The 14,756-nt window shown below is 45.3% G+C and overlaps 1 protein-coding gene across 1 annotated transcript in view; it reads right to left on the reverse strand.

The window, feature by feature from the left end:
* Window positions 1-14,540, reverse strand: part of PTPN22 (protein tyrosine phosphatase non-receptor type 22) — a 49,964-nt gene extending 35,424 nt beyond the window's left edge. Inside the window, exons 1-9 of the mRNA XM_036015414.1 lie at window positions 14,292-14,540; window positions 4,333-4,441; window positions 3,980-4,056; window positions 3,724-3,819; window positions 3,252-3,290; window positions 1,806-1,877; window positions 1,633-1,692; window positions 908-1,050; window positions 336-402 (exon numbers count right to left, since the gene is read on the reverse strand). Coding sequence (XP_035871307.1) covers window positions 336-402; window positions 908-1,050; window positions 1,633-1,692; window positions 1,806-1,877; window positions 3,252-3,290; window positions 3,724-3,819; window positions 3,980-4,056; window positions 4,333-4,441; window positions 14,292-14,378 — 750 coding nt within the window. The 5' untranslated portion in view covers window positions 14,379-14,540. The remainder of the gene's footprint in view (window positions 1-335; window positions 403-907; window positions 1,051-1,632; window positions 1,693-1,805; window positions 1,878-3,251; window positions 3,291-3,723; window positions 3,820-3,979; window positions 4,057-4,332; window positions 4,442-14,291) is intronic.
* Window positions 14,541-14,756: the final 216 nt, after the last annotated feature.

Below are 14,756 nucleotides of genomic sequence, written 5' to 3' on the forward strand. Positions count from 1 at the left end.
TGCTTAGTGCAGCGGTCCCCTCCAGCTACACCACGTGTCAGAGCCCCTGCAGAGCTGGCTGGGCCCCACCTCCAGAGCCTCTGCTTCAATCCATCCCAGGTGGGGCCCAAGGTTTGCATTTCTCACAGGTTCTCAGGTGATGCTGATGCTCACGCTGCTTGTCTGGGGACCCCACGTTGAGAGCCACCAACGGAACCATCTGACAAGGCGGGTCTACAAGTCAACCTCCTCGAAAAGGTGAATTGTGGAGGTGGGTGTTTTGAAGACCCAGACAATCCCTAAGCCTGAAGGGAGCAGGGTGAACAAATGGGAAGTGCCTGCCGAGGGAAACTCACCCCGTCTTTTAGCAACATCCACGTATAATCGATAGCACAGATGACCCCGGTCCTCCCACAGCCGGCACTGAAATAAAAGATCACAGTAAGAGCGTTCACAGCTGCTGACAGTGGGTCATTGACAGTCGCTGGAGAACTTCACCAGCAGATCTGAGGAAGAAGAAACCTAAAGACAATGAACTTCCCTAAACACTACCATCTCCCAAACGTGTTAGCAGGTTGCCATGTGTCACACTGAACGTCAGGACAGGTCCTGGCAACTGCTCCCAGCAAGAGTCGCTAGAGCTGCACTGCTCACAGGCAACTTATCAGAAAAAAAAATAATACCGTAAATGCTTGGCTTGGATTTATTATAGTTTGTTTCTGCCATGACCTTTCTCTCTCTATCACATTTCTAAGCTTCTTTCTGATCAACTGGAGAAAGTGAGGCAAGGATTAGGAGCCCTTATCCTATGTGCTCACACCACCTTGACCTCCACAGAAGTCAGTCTTCCTTCCGTTGAAGCAAGAGCCCGGCCAGGCTGCGACACCGGGGTTGTTCTGGGTAGGAGGCTCACACGAGAGCGCCCTACCTGCAGTGAATGCATATGGGCGCACTGTCATCCTCCTGGAAGCAACGCACATCCCAGATGAGCTCAAGAATGGGATCTATAGATGAAGGCACATCGTGATCCGGCCAGTTCCTGTAGTGGAGCTGGTAGATAGTTCGAGTTTCCTGTAAAAAGAGTAGCCAGCATAAAAGGAGAGTTCACGGTTAGGACTCCACCTTGTTCTACCACAATAATTCTCTGACTTGCTAAGTATCATCTATATCCTTTTTGCGATTTATGCTGCTTTCTTTCGTATAGACCTCTGGTGACCATACGTCTACAGAGAACAGTTAGGTGGTCTCAGGTCACTTGTTATTGGCCTGTCCCTCTCTGCCCCACTCAACAGAGGAGGCAGATACGAAGATAGTCCAACCTGGAGCTTCCCAACTGAGAAACTGCACATGGGCCATGGATACGCTGATATATTAGGTCCCTTTGCCTCAGACGAACTGGGCAGCCTGAGCTCTCAGGCTGGTTTGCAGCCTCTCTTCACCCTACACAAACTGTTTTACAAGTGGTCATGGTGTGGAATAGACTGGGGAGCCCAGATGCCACCGAAGATCTCTTTTGAATATGAGGATTATCCAAAACAACAAAGGCCCCCCATCACTCCCCATTGTCTTATGCCCAGCCCAAGTCCCGTGCCTATATATTAGCCTGCCTGATCTCTGCAGGCTTTTGAATTTACCACCCCATTCTGTACTTACACTGTTGAACTTGACTTTTAGAGTCCTGATTATGTAATGAGATTTTCTATTTTCAGCTTCCTAAGAAGTAAATGAAAATATTCGTTATTTCAAGGACAGTGATTCAAGCATGACTCTCTGTAGAGTAGACCCCTAGTGCTGGCTCCGCCATGTGGAACGGGCGTCACACTTACGCAGGAGATGGAGAACCGACCGAGCTGCAGCGGCGTCTCTCCCGGCTCAGCCCAGTAGCGCTCGCACTTTTTCTGTGGCGCAAAGCAGAAGACAGTGATTTCCCTCCGCGTAGTCCAGGCTCCACCGAGTCTCAAAACCTCCTCCCTCATTCAGAAGCCAATTCGGCTCCGCGTCCTTCACCTTAGGTGAGGAGCTTCTAACCCCCTCCGCCCTCGACCCCAGCTGCGTGGCCCGGAATCTCCAAGGATGGGCAAACAAACGGCACAAAGACTATATAAATGACAGACTTCCTAGAAGTCTGAAAAAGTGGAAATAGGGATCTGACATTTCTAGTATTTCAAACAGATCAACAGAGGTCACGTGTACGAAAAGTTGCACAAGCGGACTGAACCACCGAGTCCCCTCGGTTGTAACTGGAATTGTACTGATTCAGGATGGCACCCATAGGCGAGGAGAATGCTGCTCAATAGAAATATAATGTGAGCTACATATGTAATTTTAAATTTTCTAACAGCCACATTAAAAGAAAAAAAAAACCTTAACCCTGGCCACATAGCCCAGTTGGTTAGAGCATCATTCCAATACACCAGGTTTGTGGGTTCGGTCCCCTGGTTGGGGCACTTGCAGAGATCAGCCAATGGGTGCATGAGTAGGTAGAGCAACAAATGGATATTATCCCCTCCTCTCTCTCTAAAATCAATAAATTAAAAAAATTTTTTTAAACAAAAATGAAAAAAGAGAAATTAATTTTAATATAATTTACATGGCCAATACATCAAAGAAATTTTCAACATGTAATCAATATAAAATAGTCATTAGATATATGACATTTTAAACTGTCTCCAAAATACAGTATGTTTTTAATATTCATAGTACATCTCTACTAATATGCTAAATTTTTATTGGAAATACTTTATTTCCATTTAGATTCCATAAAATTTATAGTTGAAAAAGATTCAGATACCTGAGTTGTTCCAAACATACTTAAAGCTTTCTAATAACTGAATATCGGTTTTTGAAATTAAATTTGTTAAAATAAAATAATTGAGTTCCTCAGTCACACCAGCCATATTCCAAGAGCTCAGCAGCAACACGTGGTTAGTGGGTGCCACGCTGGACAGCACAAGCTTAGAAGCTCTGCGTGGCTGTTAAAGGTGTCCGATCAACAACATGGAAAGGTGAATGGTTACTGTAAAAAGCATACCTTATTTTTCTCTTAAAACACTGAGTCTACTGGGAAAATGGACAAAATAAAAGGGGTCCTTCGAAGTAAAAAAAAAAAAAAAACAGAACAAAAGTCTTGAGAGTCATTTGGCATTCCCTAATTGAAAACTGGCAAGATGAGCATAAATTTCACCTAGTTGCACTTAAGAAAAGTTTTGCTACCAATTTCCCCCTTGTTTTCCTTCTTTCCTTTACCTTTACTCAGGCTAGGAGGCACTCACCTTCCCCATCTCGAACTCCATGCATGCCATGACAATGATCTGGGGGAGGAGAGGGACAGAGACGTAACCATTGCTCCAGTCAGAAAGAGCAGCTAATACTGTCCATGGGTCCCAGGGTCAGAACGTGTTAATTATTCTTTTCTGGGTTTCTTTTTTGAACCAAAAAAGAAATCTTGATAAATTACAAACTCTTGCTCCTACCCTTCCTTCTTTCTCTCCCCACTTCTCTTTTTCTCTATTCAAATAGGTAAATTCTTATTAACAAATGAGCCCGTCAAGATGAGAACTTTCATTTCCTTGAAGAATGACATCATGATTTTGACTAAGATGTACCAGAACACCGAAATTCTGGTGACTAATGAAAAGAAACACTAATTTAATACATAGGAAACCTCAGTCACGTGTCCTGATGCCCTTGGCCCCTCTATCCCTAAAAACGAGAGAACAGTAACGAAAGTAATGCTGCTCTTACCAGGACACTGTATTCCCAAATCATCCTCCAGAAGTCCAGGACCGTTGTAGGCAAGGGCCCCTGGGTGGCAATGTAAGCCCGGGGTCCGTAAACTCCCTAGTGGGGAACAGAAATTACATGGGGTGACCACAAACAATACCCTTTTGTTCTTGTCCAATATATTTCCCTCCCTTTTTTTTTAGGTGCCTGGAGAAATATAGTCTACTATCCTCTCCCATGTTTCAGGTACCTAGAGAATATGGAATGTGGACTATACCTTAACAAAGTTGGCATTGATGTAACTGGAATCCTCATCAGAGGTTAGTAAGGACAGCTCTACTCGGCTATGATCATCTAGAACACAAAAGAAAGACATAGGATAATTACGGGGGCTTAGTCCGAGGGCTTGCTGTGAGTCAGGGACTACCACTGTGAATAGGGGTTTGAAGAGTGAGTGAACGAATGAATGAGTGAATGAAGGAAGGAATGTTCTTTTGTAGTCATAACTAGTACAAACTAACTTGTCAAGGCCGTGTTCCAGGACTAAGAACAGCAAGCAGTGGGTGAAAGGAGACAGGGATAACTGAGCTTGGGAGGAGGTACAAGTTTATGGGGAGAAATGGACCTTACAGGGCAAGATATCCTTGTATCGGTTTTTCTTGATGTTCTTGGGCCTCTCCGCCACAGTCGTGGGATAGGTTCTGTCTGTCTTGTACTTGGTGGAGAGTCTTTTCAGCTTCTGTAATAAAATGCCAATATTTAAATCTTCCTAGAGAAAAAAAAGCAAAAAGCTCTCTCTAGAGAGCTTTTGAAGAGACCCAAGTTTCACCACCCTGAAGCTGCCTTTTAGGGATATTAATTAAGGAAACAGGACTCAGAAAGAAATTTTGATCCTCCCCCCCCTTCGCTGACTAAGAGATTCAGACAGAGAAACCTGCTTCATGAAGCAGAGACCTCAGAAGGCTCCCCTCAGCCTAATTTGAATCAAGTATGATAAATAAGAGGGCTTCAGGCTGGCCCCTGTGTCCCACTGCTTCTGAGTCACCTAGCAAGGATTTCCTGTCACGCACGCATGTATGTCTATGTGTGTGTGTGTGTGTGTGTGTGTGTGTTCCGCCATTCCTCAAATACCTGTTCATTGCCCATTCTCACTCCTGAAATCTAATACCCTGTCCCCCCACCTTCTCTTTTGTCCAAAAATATCTTATACCCAATGCTGCCTCCCTGTTGTTGAAATTGTCATGGAATTATCATGTCTATGTGACATGAAGTCCTCATGCACATGTATTAAACTTTGATTTTTTTCCTGTTAATCTGTCTCTGTTAATTGGCTATTAGCCCAGCCTAAAAGAACTTAAAAGGTGGAAGAGGTATTAATGCTTTTTAGCCCCCTACTCTTTCCTTCTCCACCACCTGAGCACTCTATTTCAGCCCGTTTAGCATCTTCTAGGGTGGGGTTCATTTGTGACAGAGCCCCAGAGCACAAGGAGGGAGAGTTCAGTAACATTTGGAAAAGTGAAATGATCACACTTACTGTAGCTGAGCCACAAATAGCTAAAACTTAGAGCTGAAATTGATATTGAAGAAATCGGCATCTTCTGAAAGCAAGCTATAGTGTCACCTAATGGATCAGATGTTAAAAGTTTAACTTCTTTACAGCTACTACAGGCTATCTTAAGTAGAAATGGAGCTTAAGCTGCATTAAATCTCTCTAGATCTAACAGAATTTCAAAGATTCAGTCCCCAAAGCAGTCACTGTTCACGTGACGGAAACTTCCAGCCCACCCCACAACCAGTGATCTTCAAATGGTGCCATTCTGTGCTGGTGGAATAGATCTTGGCCAGTCAGGGGTTAGCATAATACGGTTGAAGAAGATTCCTTAAGATTGTGAAGTAACTCCTTACATTTATTCCCATTTGCCAACGTTATACTTCAGACCAAAATTTCAGGTCAGCGGAAATGATGATTCTTCTTTGGCTCTTCTTATAAATCGGTCTTGTACCAGATTTTGTCGAACACCCTTACCATTCAAAGAAACAGTTGGGATAGGAAGAAGTTAGGGAAAGTTCCCCACGAGGGGAATGAAGAAATCCTCTGCCAGCGCACCCACCTCCACGCGTGATGAAAGGGCAATAATTTATGGCAGGAAACTCCTATGATGGTCACAGAAGCCAACAACAAGAGCTGGCTAAAACCAGATCAAGCCAAGATGGAAGAAAAGTTGGCCCGAGAACAACCCCAAAGCTTGCTTTACCGTCATTATAATGAAACCTGACACCCCGAGTAGAAGGGGGGAGGCAAGGGAAACAAGTGCCATGACACTTTTAGAACAGGCCATATTAGGAAGAAAACCACCACCAAAAGGTGGAGCCAGAATTTGGCACCACAACGTTCAGAAACAGCCCACCCTTGGAAACACATAAAATCCCAAGCACCGACTGACCAGCGCAACTGAGTCTCGAGTTCACCTGTGTCCGCTCAGAACTGTACTTTCTTCTTTCACCGCAGTGCCCCGTGAGACTCGCAGCCAGCGAGGGCAGAGGATGACGGCCCAACCCCTGATCTTGTCTCCAGGAACCAGCATCCTAGCTTCTTTTTCATTTGAATAAACCATGTTTTTGCTCTCACTGGGACTTGTCCTTGAATTCTTTCCCGTGCAAGTCAAGAGCCTGGAAGTCCTGGACCATGCCAGGGTGTAGGGGAGGAAGGTGGGGGAGGGGAGGAAGGTGGGGGAGGGGAGGATGGTGGGGGAGGGGAGGAAGGTGGGGGAGGGGAGGGCAGGGCCGGCACCAAGCACATTTAATAGATCTGACCTTTGGGAACCCTTATTCAACTGGAGAAAGATAAGGGGAAAACGTCTGTGATAGCCAATACATGTTTGTCAAATTTAACTACAGAAAATAATTGCTATTATTTACCCACTATTTAATAGGGAATTGGTCCAATGAAGATGATAAATTATTTCCTATGGGTCAGATCCCTCAGCGTCCATTCAGTTTTCATTCTCTTAACTTCCCTCTTGAAATTTCCTCTTCCTGTGGCCCTTATTAGTCTACACTATCTTGCTTCTCCTCTTTCTTCCCTGACTTCCCTTTCCTGTTTCTCAGTCTTACTGGCTGTCCATTTCCATCTTGTAACTGTGAATTATCCAAAGTTCCCAAGTTAAGTCCTCGACTCTCCGCTCTGCTCTCACTATACACATTTATGTAGAAATACTGCATACTCGCACAGCAGGCATACCGATGGTTTTAAATTTTGTACTTAACTGATTAAAATTGAATTATACTCCCAACCCCTACTGGGTGTCTCAAATTTCTACATTGAGATCAGATCACTAAATTTCAATCCTGAATTTCTGCTCGTGTCCTAGACAGTCCTACTTGCGTATCTTATCATCATTGTTCCCACTGCTAATGCCAATGGCACTGTCTTTACCCCAGGTAGCCACACTCCAGAAACCCGGAGTCGCTTCTGGGTCCCCTCTTCCCACAATTCCTATGTCCGGTTCAGTCAGCAAGTTCAACTGATTCTTTCCACGCGGTGTCTTGCATCAGCCTTCCTTCCTATGCCCACTGCACACACCGTAATTCAGGCCCTTTCCCCTCACAGTTGGCCTGTTAACAGTCATTTCTTAACTCCTTTTCTGTCTTTTCCCATTGAAATCTGCTAGGCATGATTGTACCAAAATAATCTTACTAAAATATTGCCTTTTATCTTGCTCATGCTCCAAACAACTTCAGGGAAGGCCCCTTGCTACCAGGAAAAAGTCTACACTCCTTGGCCAAGTGCTTAAGATTCTCCCCACGTGGACCAAAGTTTCACCACCCTGAAGCTGCTTTTTTGGGATATTAATTTTAAGGTGTTTCTTAAGAAACAAGATTCAGAAAGAATCTTTGACCTGCTCTCCTCTCTTGCCCATGAGATTCAGACAGAGAAACCTGCTGCAGAAAGGAGAACTTAATGTGTTCCCCTTAGCCTAATTTGAATTAGGTATGGTAAATAGAGGGCTTCAGACTGTTAGCTAGATACCGCGTGCCCCGTCGTCTCTGAGTGACACAGATAAAGCCTGTGTGCATACGTGTGTGTGTGGCCTGTGCTCGTTTACCTGCCTTGTACACCACCTTCAACAACAGGACAGGGTGTCTTTTGCTTCCCTACTGCACTCATCCTCCTAGAGCCATCCGGCTGGATGACAAAGTGAGACACTCACCGAAAACATCACGTAGGAAATTCCTACAGGACTGTTCATTTGGAAAGCGGGAAAGATTCTTTCCACCCTCCGTCCCCCCCCCATAGCTTGCTTTGAGGTCAGACCACTGTGAAGGCCTCCTTTTCTGTTGTTCCCTTTTTCTCCCCGCCGACCCCCAAACTCCAGCACCCCAACCGAGAACCCAACAGAGCAGAATTAGAACAGAAGAAGTGATGAACCACACCAGAAAAGGAGAAACTCTGAGAGTAGGAAGCAAAAGGGCAGAAAATAGAAAGCGGGCCGCAGAGGAGGGAAGTTGGGGCTGGGGATAAAAGATAGGTCAAAGCGGGGAATATTTCTCTGCAAATCTCAGAGTAGGGGTGTGCGTTCCCTGCCAGCGGCACCAACGAGAGACCCCAGGGGAAGAGCTGCTGAGACAATAAAGAGTCCAGAGGATACGGTCAGTAGTATTGTAGTAACTGTCTGAGGTGCCAGGCAGGTACCAGAGAGACTCACTGGGGTGATCACTTCATAAGGTATATAAATGTCCAACCACTGGGCTATCCACCTGAAATTAATAAAATACTGAATGTTTACTGTAATTGAAAAACATACATAAAAATAAAATAAAAATAAATAAAAAGTAAAGGAAAAAATAAAAGAGGCCAGCCTCCCTCCTGGGCCTGATGAGAGAGAGACCACATTCTGGGGGTGCTGGAGGAGCCGAGAGTAAGCTCATTTGATCTGTGGACTATGCTACCCCTTTCCTTTCAAGACAGGAAAGCAGAGGTGAGGGCCTGGCCATCACATGCTGGAAAACAGGACTGAGTGCTTTGCACGGTCTTCTCATTGCCTAGTAAACTCATTACTGATAAACGAGTTAAGTTCACTCCCAGAAGAGAATAAGAAAGAAAAAGGAAAGAACGAGACCCCAATATGTTAGCCTCTGAAGACCGCATTATTGTAATGAAGGCATAGTGTATGTCGTATTTCCAAGGCGGGGCAATGAAACTTGGTCCTCCTGCGCTGGCTGGGACAGGGGAGACAAGGTCCGGCTGTCGGCAGAGCTCCTCAAGGTCACTCCTCAATGCCTTACCACTGCCGGTCAGTGTTATTGCCTCTCCCACAGCTCCCACGGGGCTGAGAAAGCATGAATGCTAATCCATGGAATTAGGAGCTTGGGCCTCTGAATCCAGGGAACAAGGGGACTGCTGGCGGGAATGGGGGACAAGACTCAATTGGCCCTGAGTGGCCCAGCTGTGTGCTAGGATGGATTCTGTAATGTAATGTGGAGTGAAAGAAGGAAGACATTTGCATGAAGCTCAAAAACCAGGAAGGCGAATGTCTATTGTTCAGCGACATATCCAGGTCTTCAAGCCATGTGACAACAAAGAACAAAAAGGACCTCGGGGTGGTGTTCACCTTGAGTTTGGCGGGAGTTTGGGGATTTAAGATCTGGAAAGACACCCAGATTTCTGGGGTGAGGGCAATGTGCTTTTTCTTGTCCTCAAGCACCTGTGCAGTGCTTACACGGGTACCTCCTTTATTACGAGTTGTTAAATTGTATACATGTGTGGAAAGCACATTTCTGTGTCTGTGTTAGATTCTGCATTCTTCGAAAGTTTAAAACGTTAAGACCAATGAAGAAACTGGAAGCAGCCGGGTGTGGAGGGGGGGAGGGAACTAAGAGCATGGGCTCAAGGGTTAGAAAGCTTTAGAGCCTCAAACCAGAGTTTTCAAATCCTGGCTTTGCCATTTTCTGGGTGAAAGGGAGATAACACTTCCCCTTGGAGTTGTAGTGGTTAAGGTCATGTATGGCAGCCTCCTTGATTGCCTCCTAGATGGCAAGCAGTCAAAAAACAGGTGTCTATATTATATTTTATAGTGATTAATTTAAGATTAGCAAGGTGGTAGAGAAGATGATACGATATCGTAAATTTAAAAAAAAAACTCTTTTGGAAGTATTTGGCACTACTTAACCAATTCGATGCTAATATTCTGTGACCTTCTGCAATACCACTTTGGAGGCTCTTGCCTTAGGATATAATCCAAAAACCACATGGACAAACACATTTGTTGCAGGGTTATCAATAATCATGGGAAATTAGAAATAACCTAAATGTCCAACGACAGAGATATAATTTGGTTATCTGGGTGCCTGTTCCATGTTGGGCGTTTTGTGTAGCTATTCTATTACCTTCAACGCAGCTCTGCAAAGTGAAGGCTACTGGTTCCCACTGTGTCCTGCTTTTCCTAAGGCCACACAGCTGGTGATAGGCAGGACCTAGATTCAAGCCCAGATTTATTTGGCTCCAAAGTTATTATAAGTACGGACGGTGAAGCAAGATGACTTGAACTCAAAACTCAGTTGCACCTCCGTGTACTAGCCACGTGACCCCAAGTGAGTCATTAACCCCTCTGTGTCTCTACTTCTTCTTCTATAAAGTGGAAATAATAACAGTGCCTTTTTCAATGGATTAAATAAGTCACTATATAAGTATTTAGAATGGTTTCTATAATAGGCATAGAAGTATTAACTATTATTATGATTATTATTTTCTCATCATACCAAACTGCATCAGAAGTCGTTAATAGATTTTAATCACCCTGATAATTTTGGTGTGATGTTAAGTGAACATAAGAATAAAAATTGCATCTGTGCTTATAATTACAATAGTATAAAAGTCATTATATAAATGGACAAGAACTAGAATGTTTCTACACCAAAAAAACATTGTATTTGCTGGGATCTTTGGTACTATGTCGAATTTGCTTTCTTTTCACTTGCAGTAATATTATGTTATAAGAACAGCAACGATAAGGCTGTGCCCTGGCCAGGCGGCTCAGTTGGTCGGAGCACTGCCCCGTGCACCGAAGGTCTGCAGATTCAACCTTCCAGCAGAGTGTAGAAGAGGGGCAACCAATGAACATTTCTCTCTCACATCGATGTTTTTCTCTCTCTTCTTCCTTCCTCTCTCTCTAAAATCAATAAACATATCCTCGGATGAGAAGTTTTTTAAAAAGAATAGCAACAATAGGATTTTTTTAAAAGAGAAAAATTCAGTTTGTTAGAGCATCGCTCCGATACACCAAGGTTGCGGGTTTGACCCATGGTCAGGGCACATACAAGATTCAAACAATGAATGTATCAATAAGTGGAACAACAGACTGATCTCTCTCTCTCTCTTTAAAAATCAATAATTTTTTTGAAAGAAGAAGAAGAAGAGACTTTCCATAGTGTGGTTGCACACTGCATTTCTGCTATTAGAAACTATACTAACTAGGGCCTTACCCGCAGGCTAGGCCCTTTGAGGGACTCAGTGTTACTGGCTGAAGCAAGAAACCAATTTCACAGGCTCTGAAATAACAGGTCCAGGTTAAATTTCACGTATATTGCTGAATGGCTAAATGAGCTTAGACCAGTTAGTTAAACTCTCCGAGCCTCAGTTTCCTTGTCTGTAAGTCAGAGACTTAACTACCTCATAGGATTTTTTTAAGTGTATAGTAAACAAGATAATGAATGTGATGTTTCCTTGACACCCCACCAAGACTATCACAGTTATAATTAAATAGTTAATAGCGTAACCAGTTGTTTAATGTCTGCCTCTCTAAGACATCCTCCAGCGCCTGGGGGGAGAGGCTCCGCCACAGCACGGAGCACAGCACTGCAGTGCCAGGCCCCAGCACGAGGCTCTGCACACAGTAAGCACTCAATAAAATACTTGAATGAATGCATGCAAACCTTGTAGGAGCAGTTAATGGCAGTTTCGACCACAGAAAGGTTACTGACTTCAGTCTTGGCCCAGAGAAGCGGACCTAAATGGCACAGTGTGGCATTAGCTGTCACAGCATGGCTACGCGCTCCGCACAGAGACAGCCGGCTGGGGGGACGTGGGGACTGAAGGCTCAGCTGTGGACCGAGTAGTGCCAACAGTGGCCTGTGTCCCTGAATCAGTCTTCAAATCTCAGCAACATCAAGTCCTGGGGGAACACACTAAGGGTTTCAGGTGGGATGTGGGACACGACCAGGTGGGACACCCCTTCCCCCTCCCCCAATTTAATGGCAGTGTCTACCTTGCCCAAGCAAGCAAACTGGCCTCCTCACCACCCTTCACCCCCACCCCCCCAAAGCTAGTCTCTCTTCTATCTCAGCTGAACCTTTAGGTGGGGCTGAGAGCAAGACTTTGTTTTTCCACTGGAGGACATGAGTCAGTGAACAGTGAGGTTCCACTTAATCACCCAAAAATAAGGTCCTGAACCAGGAGCTAAAAAAGCAAGGAAGTGATTAATATAAAAGTCAGGGCAGTGATTATTCTTAGGGCAGAACAGGGTGGGGGTGGGGGCGAGGACCCACCGGGGAAGGAGTAGATAGAGTCCCCTGAGGTAAGGCCACGTTCTGTCCCTCTATGGGGGGGGGGGGGGGGGGCGGTGGCTGTATGTTCACACCTTCACACATTTCACGTACTTCTCTAAAGTGTATTGCAGTTCACAATTTTAAACAGCTTGAGGGAAAAAAAAAACTATAAAAGGTTTGTAAGCAGGGAAAACATGACCAGATTTTAATATTAAGAGATCACTTGGGTGTTGAGTGGAAAATTAATTGAAGGTGGAGCAAGGCCACAGACAGAGAAAACTGGAGGGGAAGTGACTATACAATGTGATGAGAGGTTATGATGACTGAGCAAAGAAACGGTGAAATACTAGGGATATAGTCTATATTATTATTATTATCATCATCATCATCATTAATTATTATTATTATTACTTTCATCCTCATCTGAGAATATGTTTATTGATTCGAGAGAGAGATGTGAGGAATGCCGATTGGTTGCCTCCCGTACTGACCCGGGATGGAGCCCACAACCTAGTTTTCTGCCCTGACAAGGGGTCAAATGAACCCACAACCAACCGACTGAGCCTCTTGGCCAGAGGTCATCTACACTATTTTTTAAAAACACAACCAAAATAAAACAGAGGCTGGCTCTGCCCCCTCGGCTCACATCTTACCTCTCTGCGTTGGAGGCATTTGCTCAGGAACCACATTCCAGGGGCAGGCAACTGTCTAAGCAGACACCCAGGCCAGGACGCTCCCGCCACCCTCCCCGCTGACTCTACCCAGAGGGACTCAGGCTGCCCGGCACTTAGAGCACATTTTTCATGCCCCGCAATATTATCCAAGCAGAGCTGACACAGGGGTTTCTATTATAATAGGTAATAATTCAACCAAAATATCTGATCACTAGAGACCTCACAGAGTATTAACTCCACGAGGGCAAAGGTTTGGACTTTGCTCACCACTGTATCTTCAGTGCTTCGAACTGAACTTGGAACAGACTAGGTGTCCAATGAATGTTAGTGAGCGAATGACCACATTTAATTATTCTGGGTACTTAATCATCACAGCAATCCTGTGAAGATGGGCAGGACATGAATTATTCTCCCGATTTTAGAAGTTAGAAAAGAGAGAGGAGGAAACATGTCAAGTAGCTGATCATTTGGTTGGTGACAGAATCATAATAATTTCATTTCAGGTTTGTAGTTCCGTTCCCTCATTTTCCCTGTTTTTTCACAGCTGAAGAGCTGAGGTTTGGAGTTCTCATAGCGCTGACACGCCAGCTGGGGGTACTCCAAAATACATCGGGGATACTGTCAGGCACCCTCTGTCGCCAGGTAGGCTGGGCCGTAGGGTGCGCGAGGCCTCCCCTGGCTCCCTGCGTCTGTAATCACAGCCCCCCGCCGTGAAGACGTGGGGTTCCTCTCCATCACCGAATCCTAGTGGTTTGGGGGTCCTCGCCACATCCCTTGCTTTTCTCTACTCCCCATCCTAGCCCCTCCACCCCTCCAAGAAAAGGCCAAGGAAACACTGTTATTGTAAAAACACATGTTTCAATCTTCTTTTCGTCTTAGAAAAAATCAAGACCGGCGGCAGCAGGTGGTTTCAGTGCACTCTAAGAGTCTTGGCATCCACGGGAAATCCGTGGGGAGGCTACCAATAAGGCTCCGTGAAGAGTTACCCTCGGTCTCTCTCCTCTTCATAGGAATTCAAATTAGTCATTTGGAGCATAAGTTATACCTCAGGCACCAGGAAATGCCAGATGTTCAATTAATATTAGTACTGACACACCTGGAGTTACGTATGTCTGCTGTAGATTTCTAGTCAAACTCCAACAGCTAGCAGAGAAAATATTAAAAACCAGCCCTTTGCAGAGAATATCTAAAACACACACAAAGCTCAGAGAAGTCAAACTCGTAGGTTGCCTTCTTCCGCTCCACCCCTGAGCAGTCTGATACTCGCTTTATCTCAAGAGCAATTTGGTCTCGGAGAGTTGGACCACCCAAGTCAGCGAAACAGTCCCTGCAGCGACCCCGAGGGCGTCTGTCACACGGCGGCGGACTCACCAGAAATTCACTCGCGAACTCCTCTCTGCTCGTTTTCTTGTTTTGGGCCCCATCCAGGAACTTCTGCAGGATCTGCCTCTGGTCCATGCTGCGGGGCGACGGAGATCATCTGTGAGCGGGTTACGGGAGGGCATGTCCCGTGTGTGTCATGGCTGAGACACTGGCGAGCAGCCACTGCTGCAGCCCGAGCCGAGCATGCTGGAGGCTGTGGTTTACTGACTTCATCACAAGCCTGAGAGGAAATTAGTATGTAACCAGCCTCTGTGGTCACACAACAAAGCCATCGTCTCCCTCCCGGGCCCTAGCGCCTTCCTCCTCAAGGAAAGAGTCTGGTTACAACTCAAGTTTTTAACAAACAAGACACTAACCAGAACATGAAGTGTGGTCAGCTCGCTCCGAGGCTGTTCCACTCCAACATCTCTATCTTTTTTTTTCTTTCTAGAGAAAATGTAGAATGACAGGTCT

This window comes from Phyllostomus discolor, chromosome 14, assembly GCF_004126475.2.
Source record: "Phyllostomus discolor isolate MPI-MPIP mPhyDis1 chromosome 14, mPhyDis1.pri.v3, whole genome shotgun sequence".
Lineage (NCBI taxonomy): Eukaryota > Metazoa > Chordata > Mammalia > Chiroptera > Phyllostomidae > Phyllostomus > Phyllostomus discolor.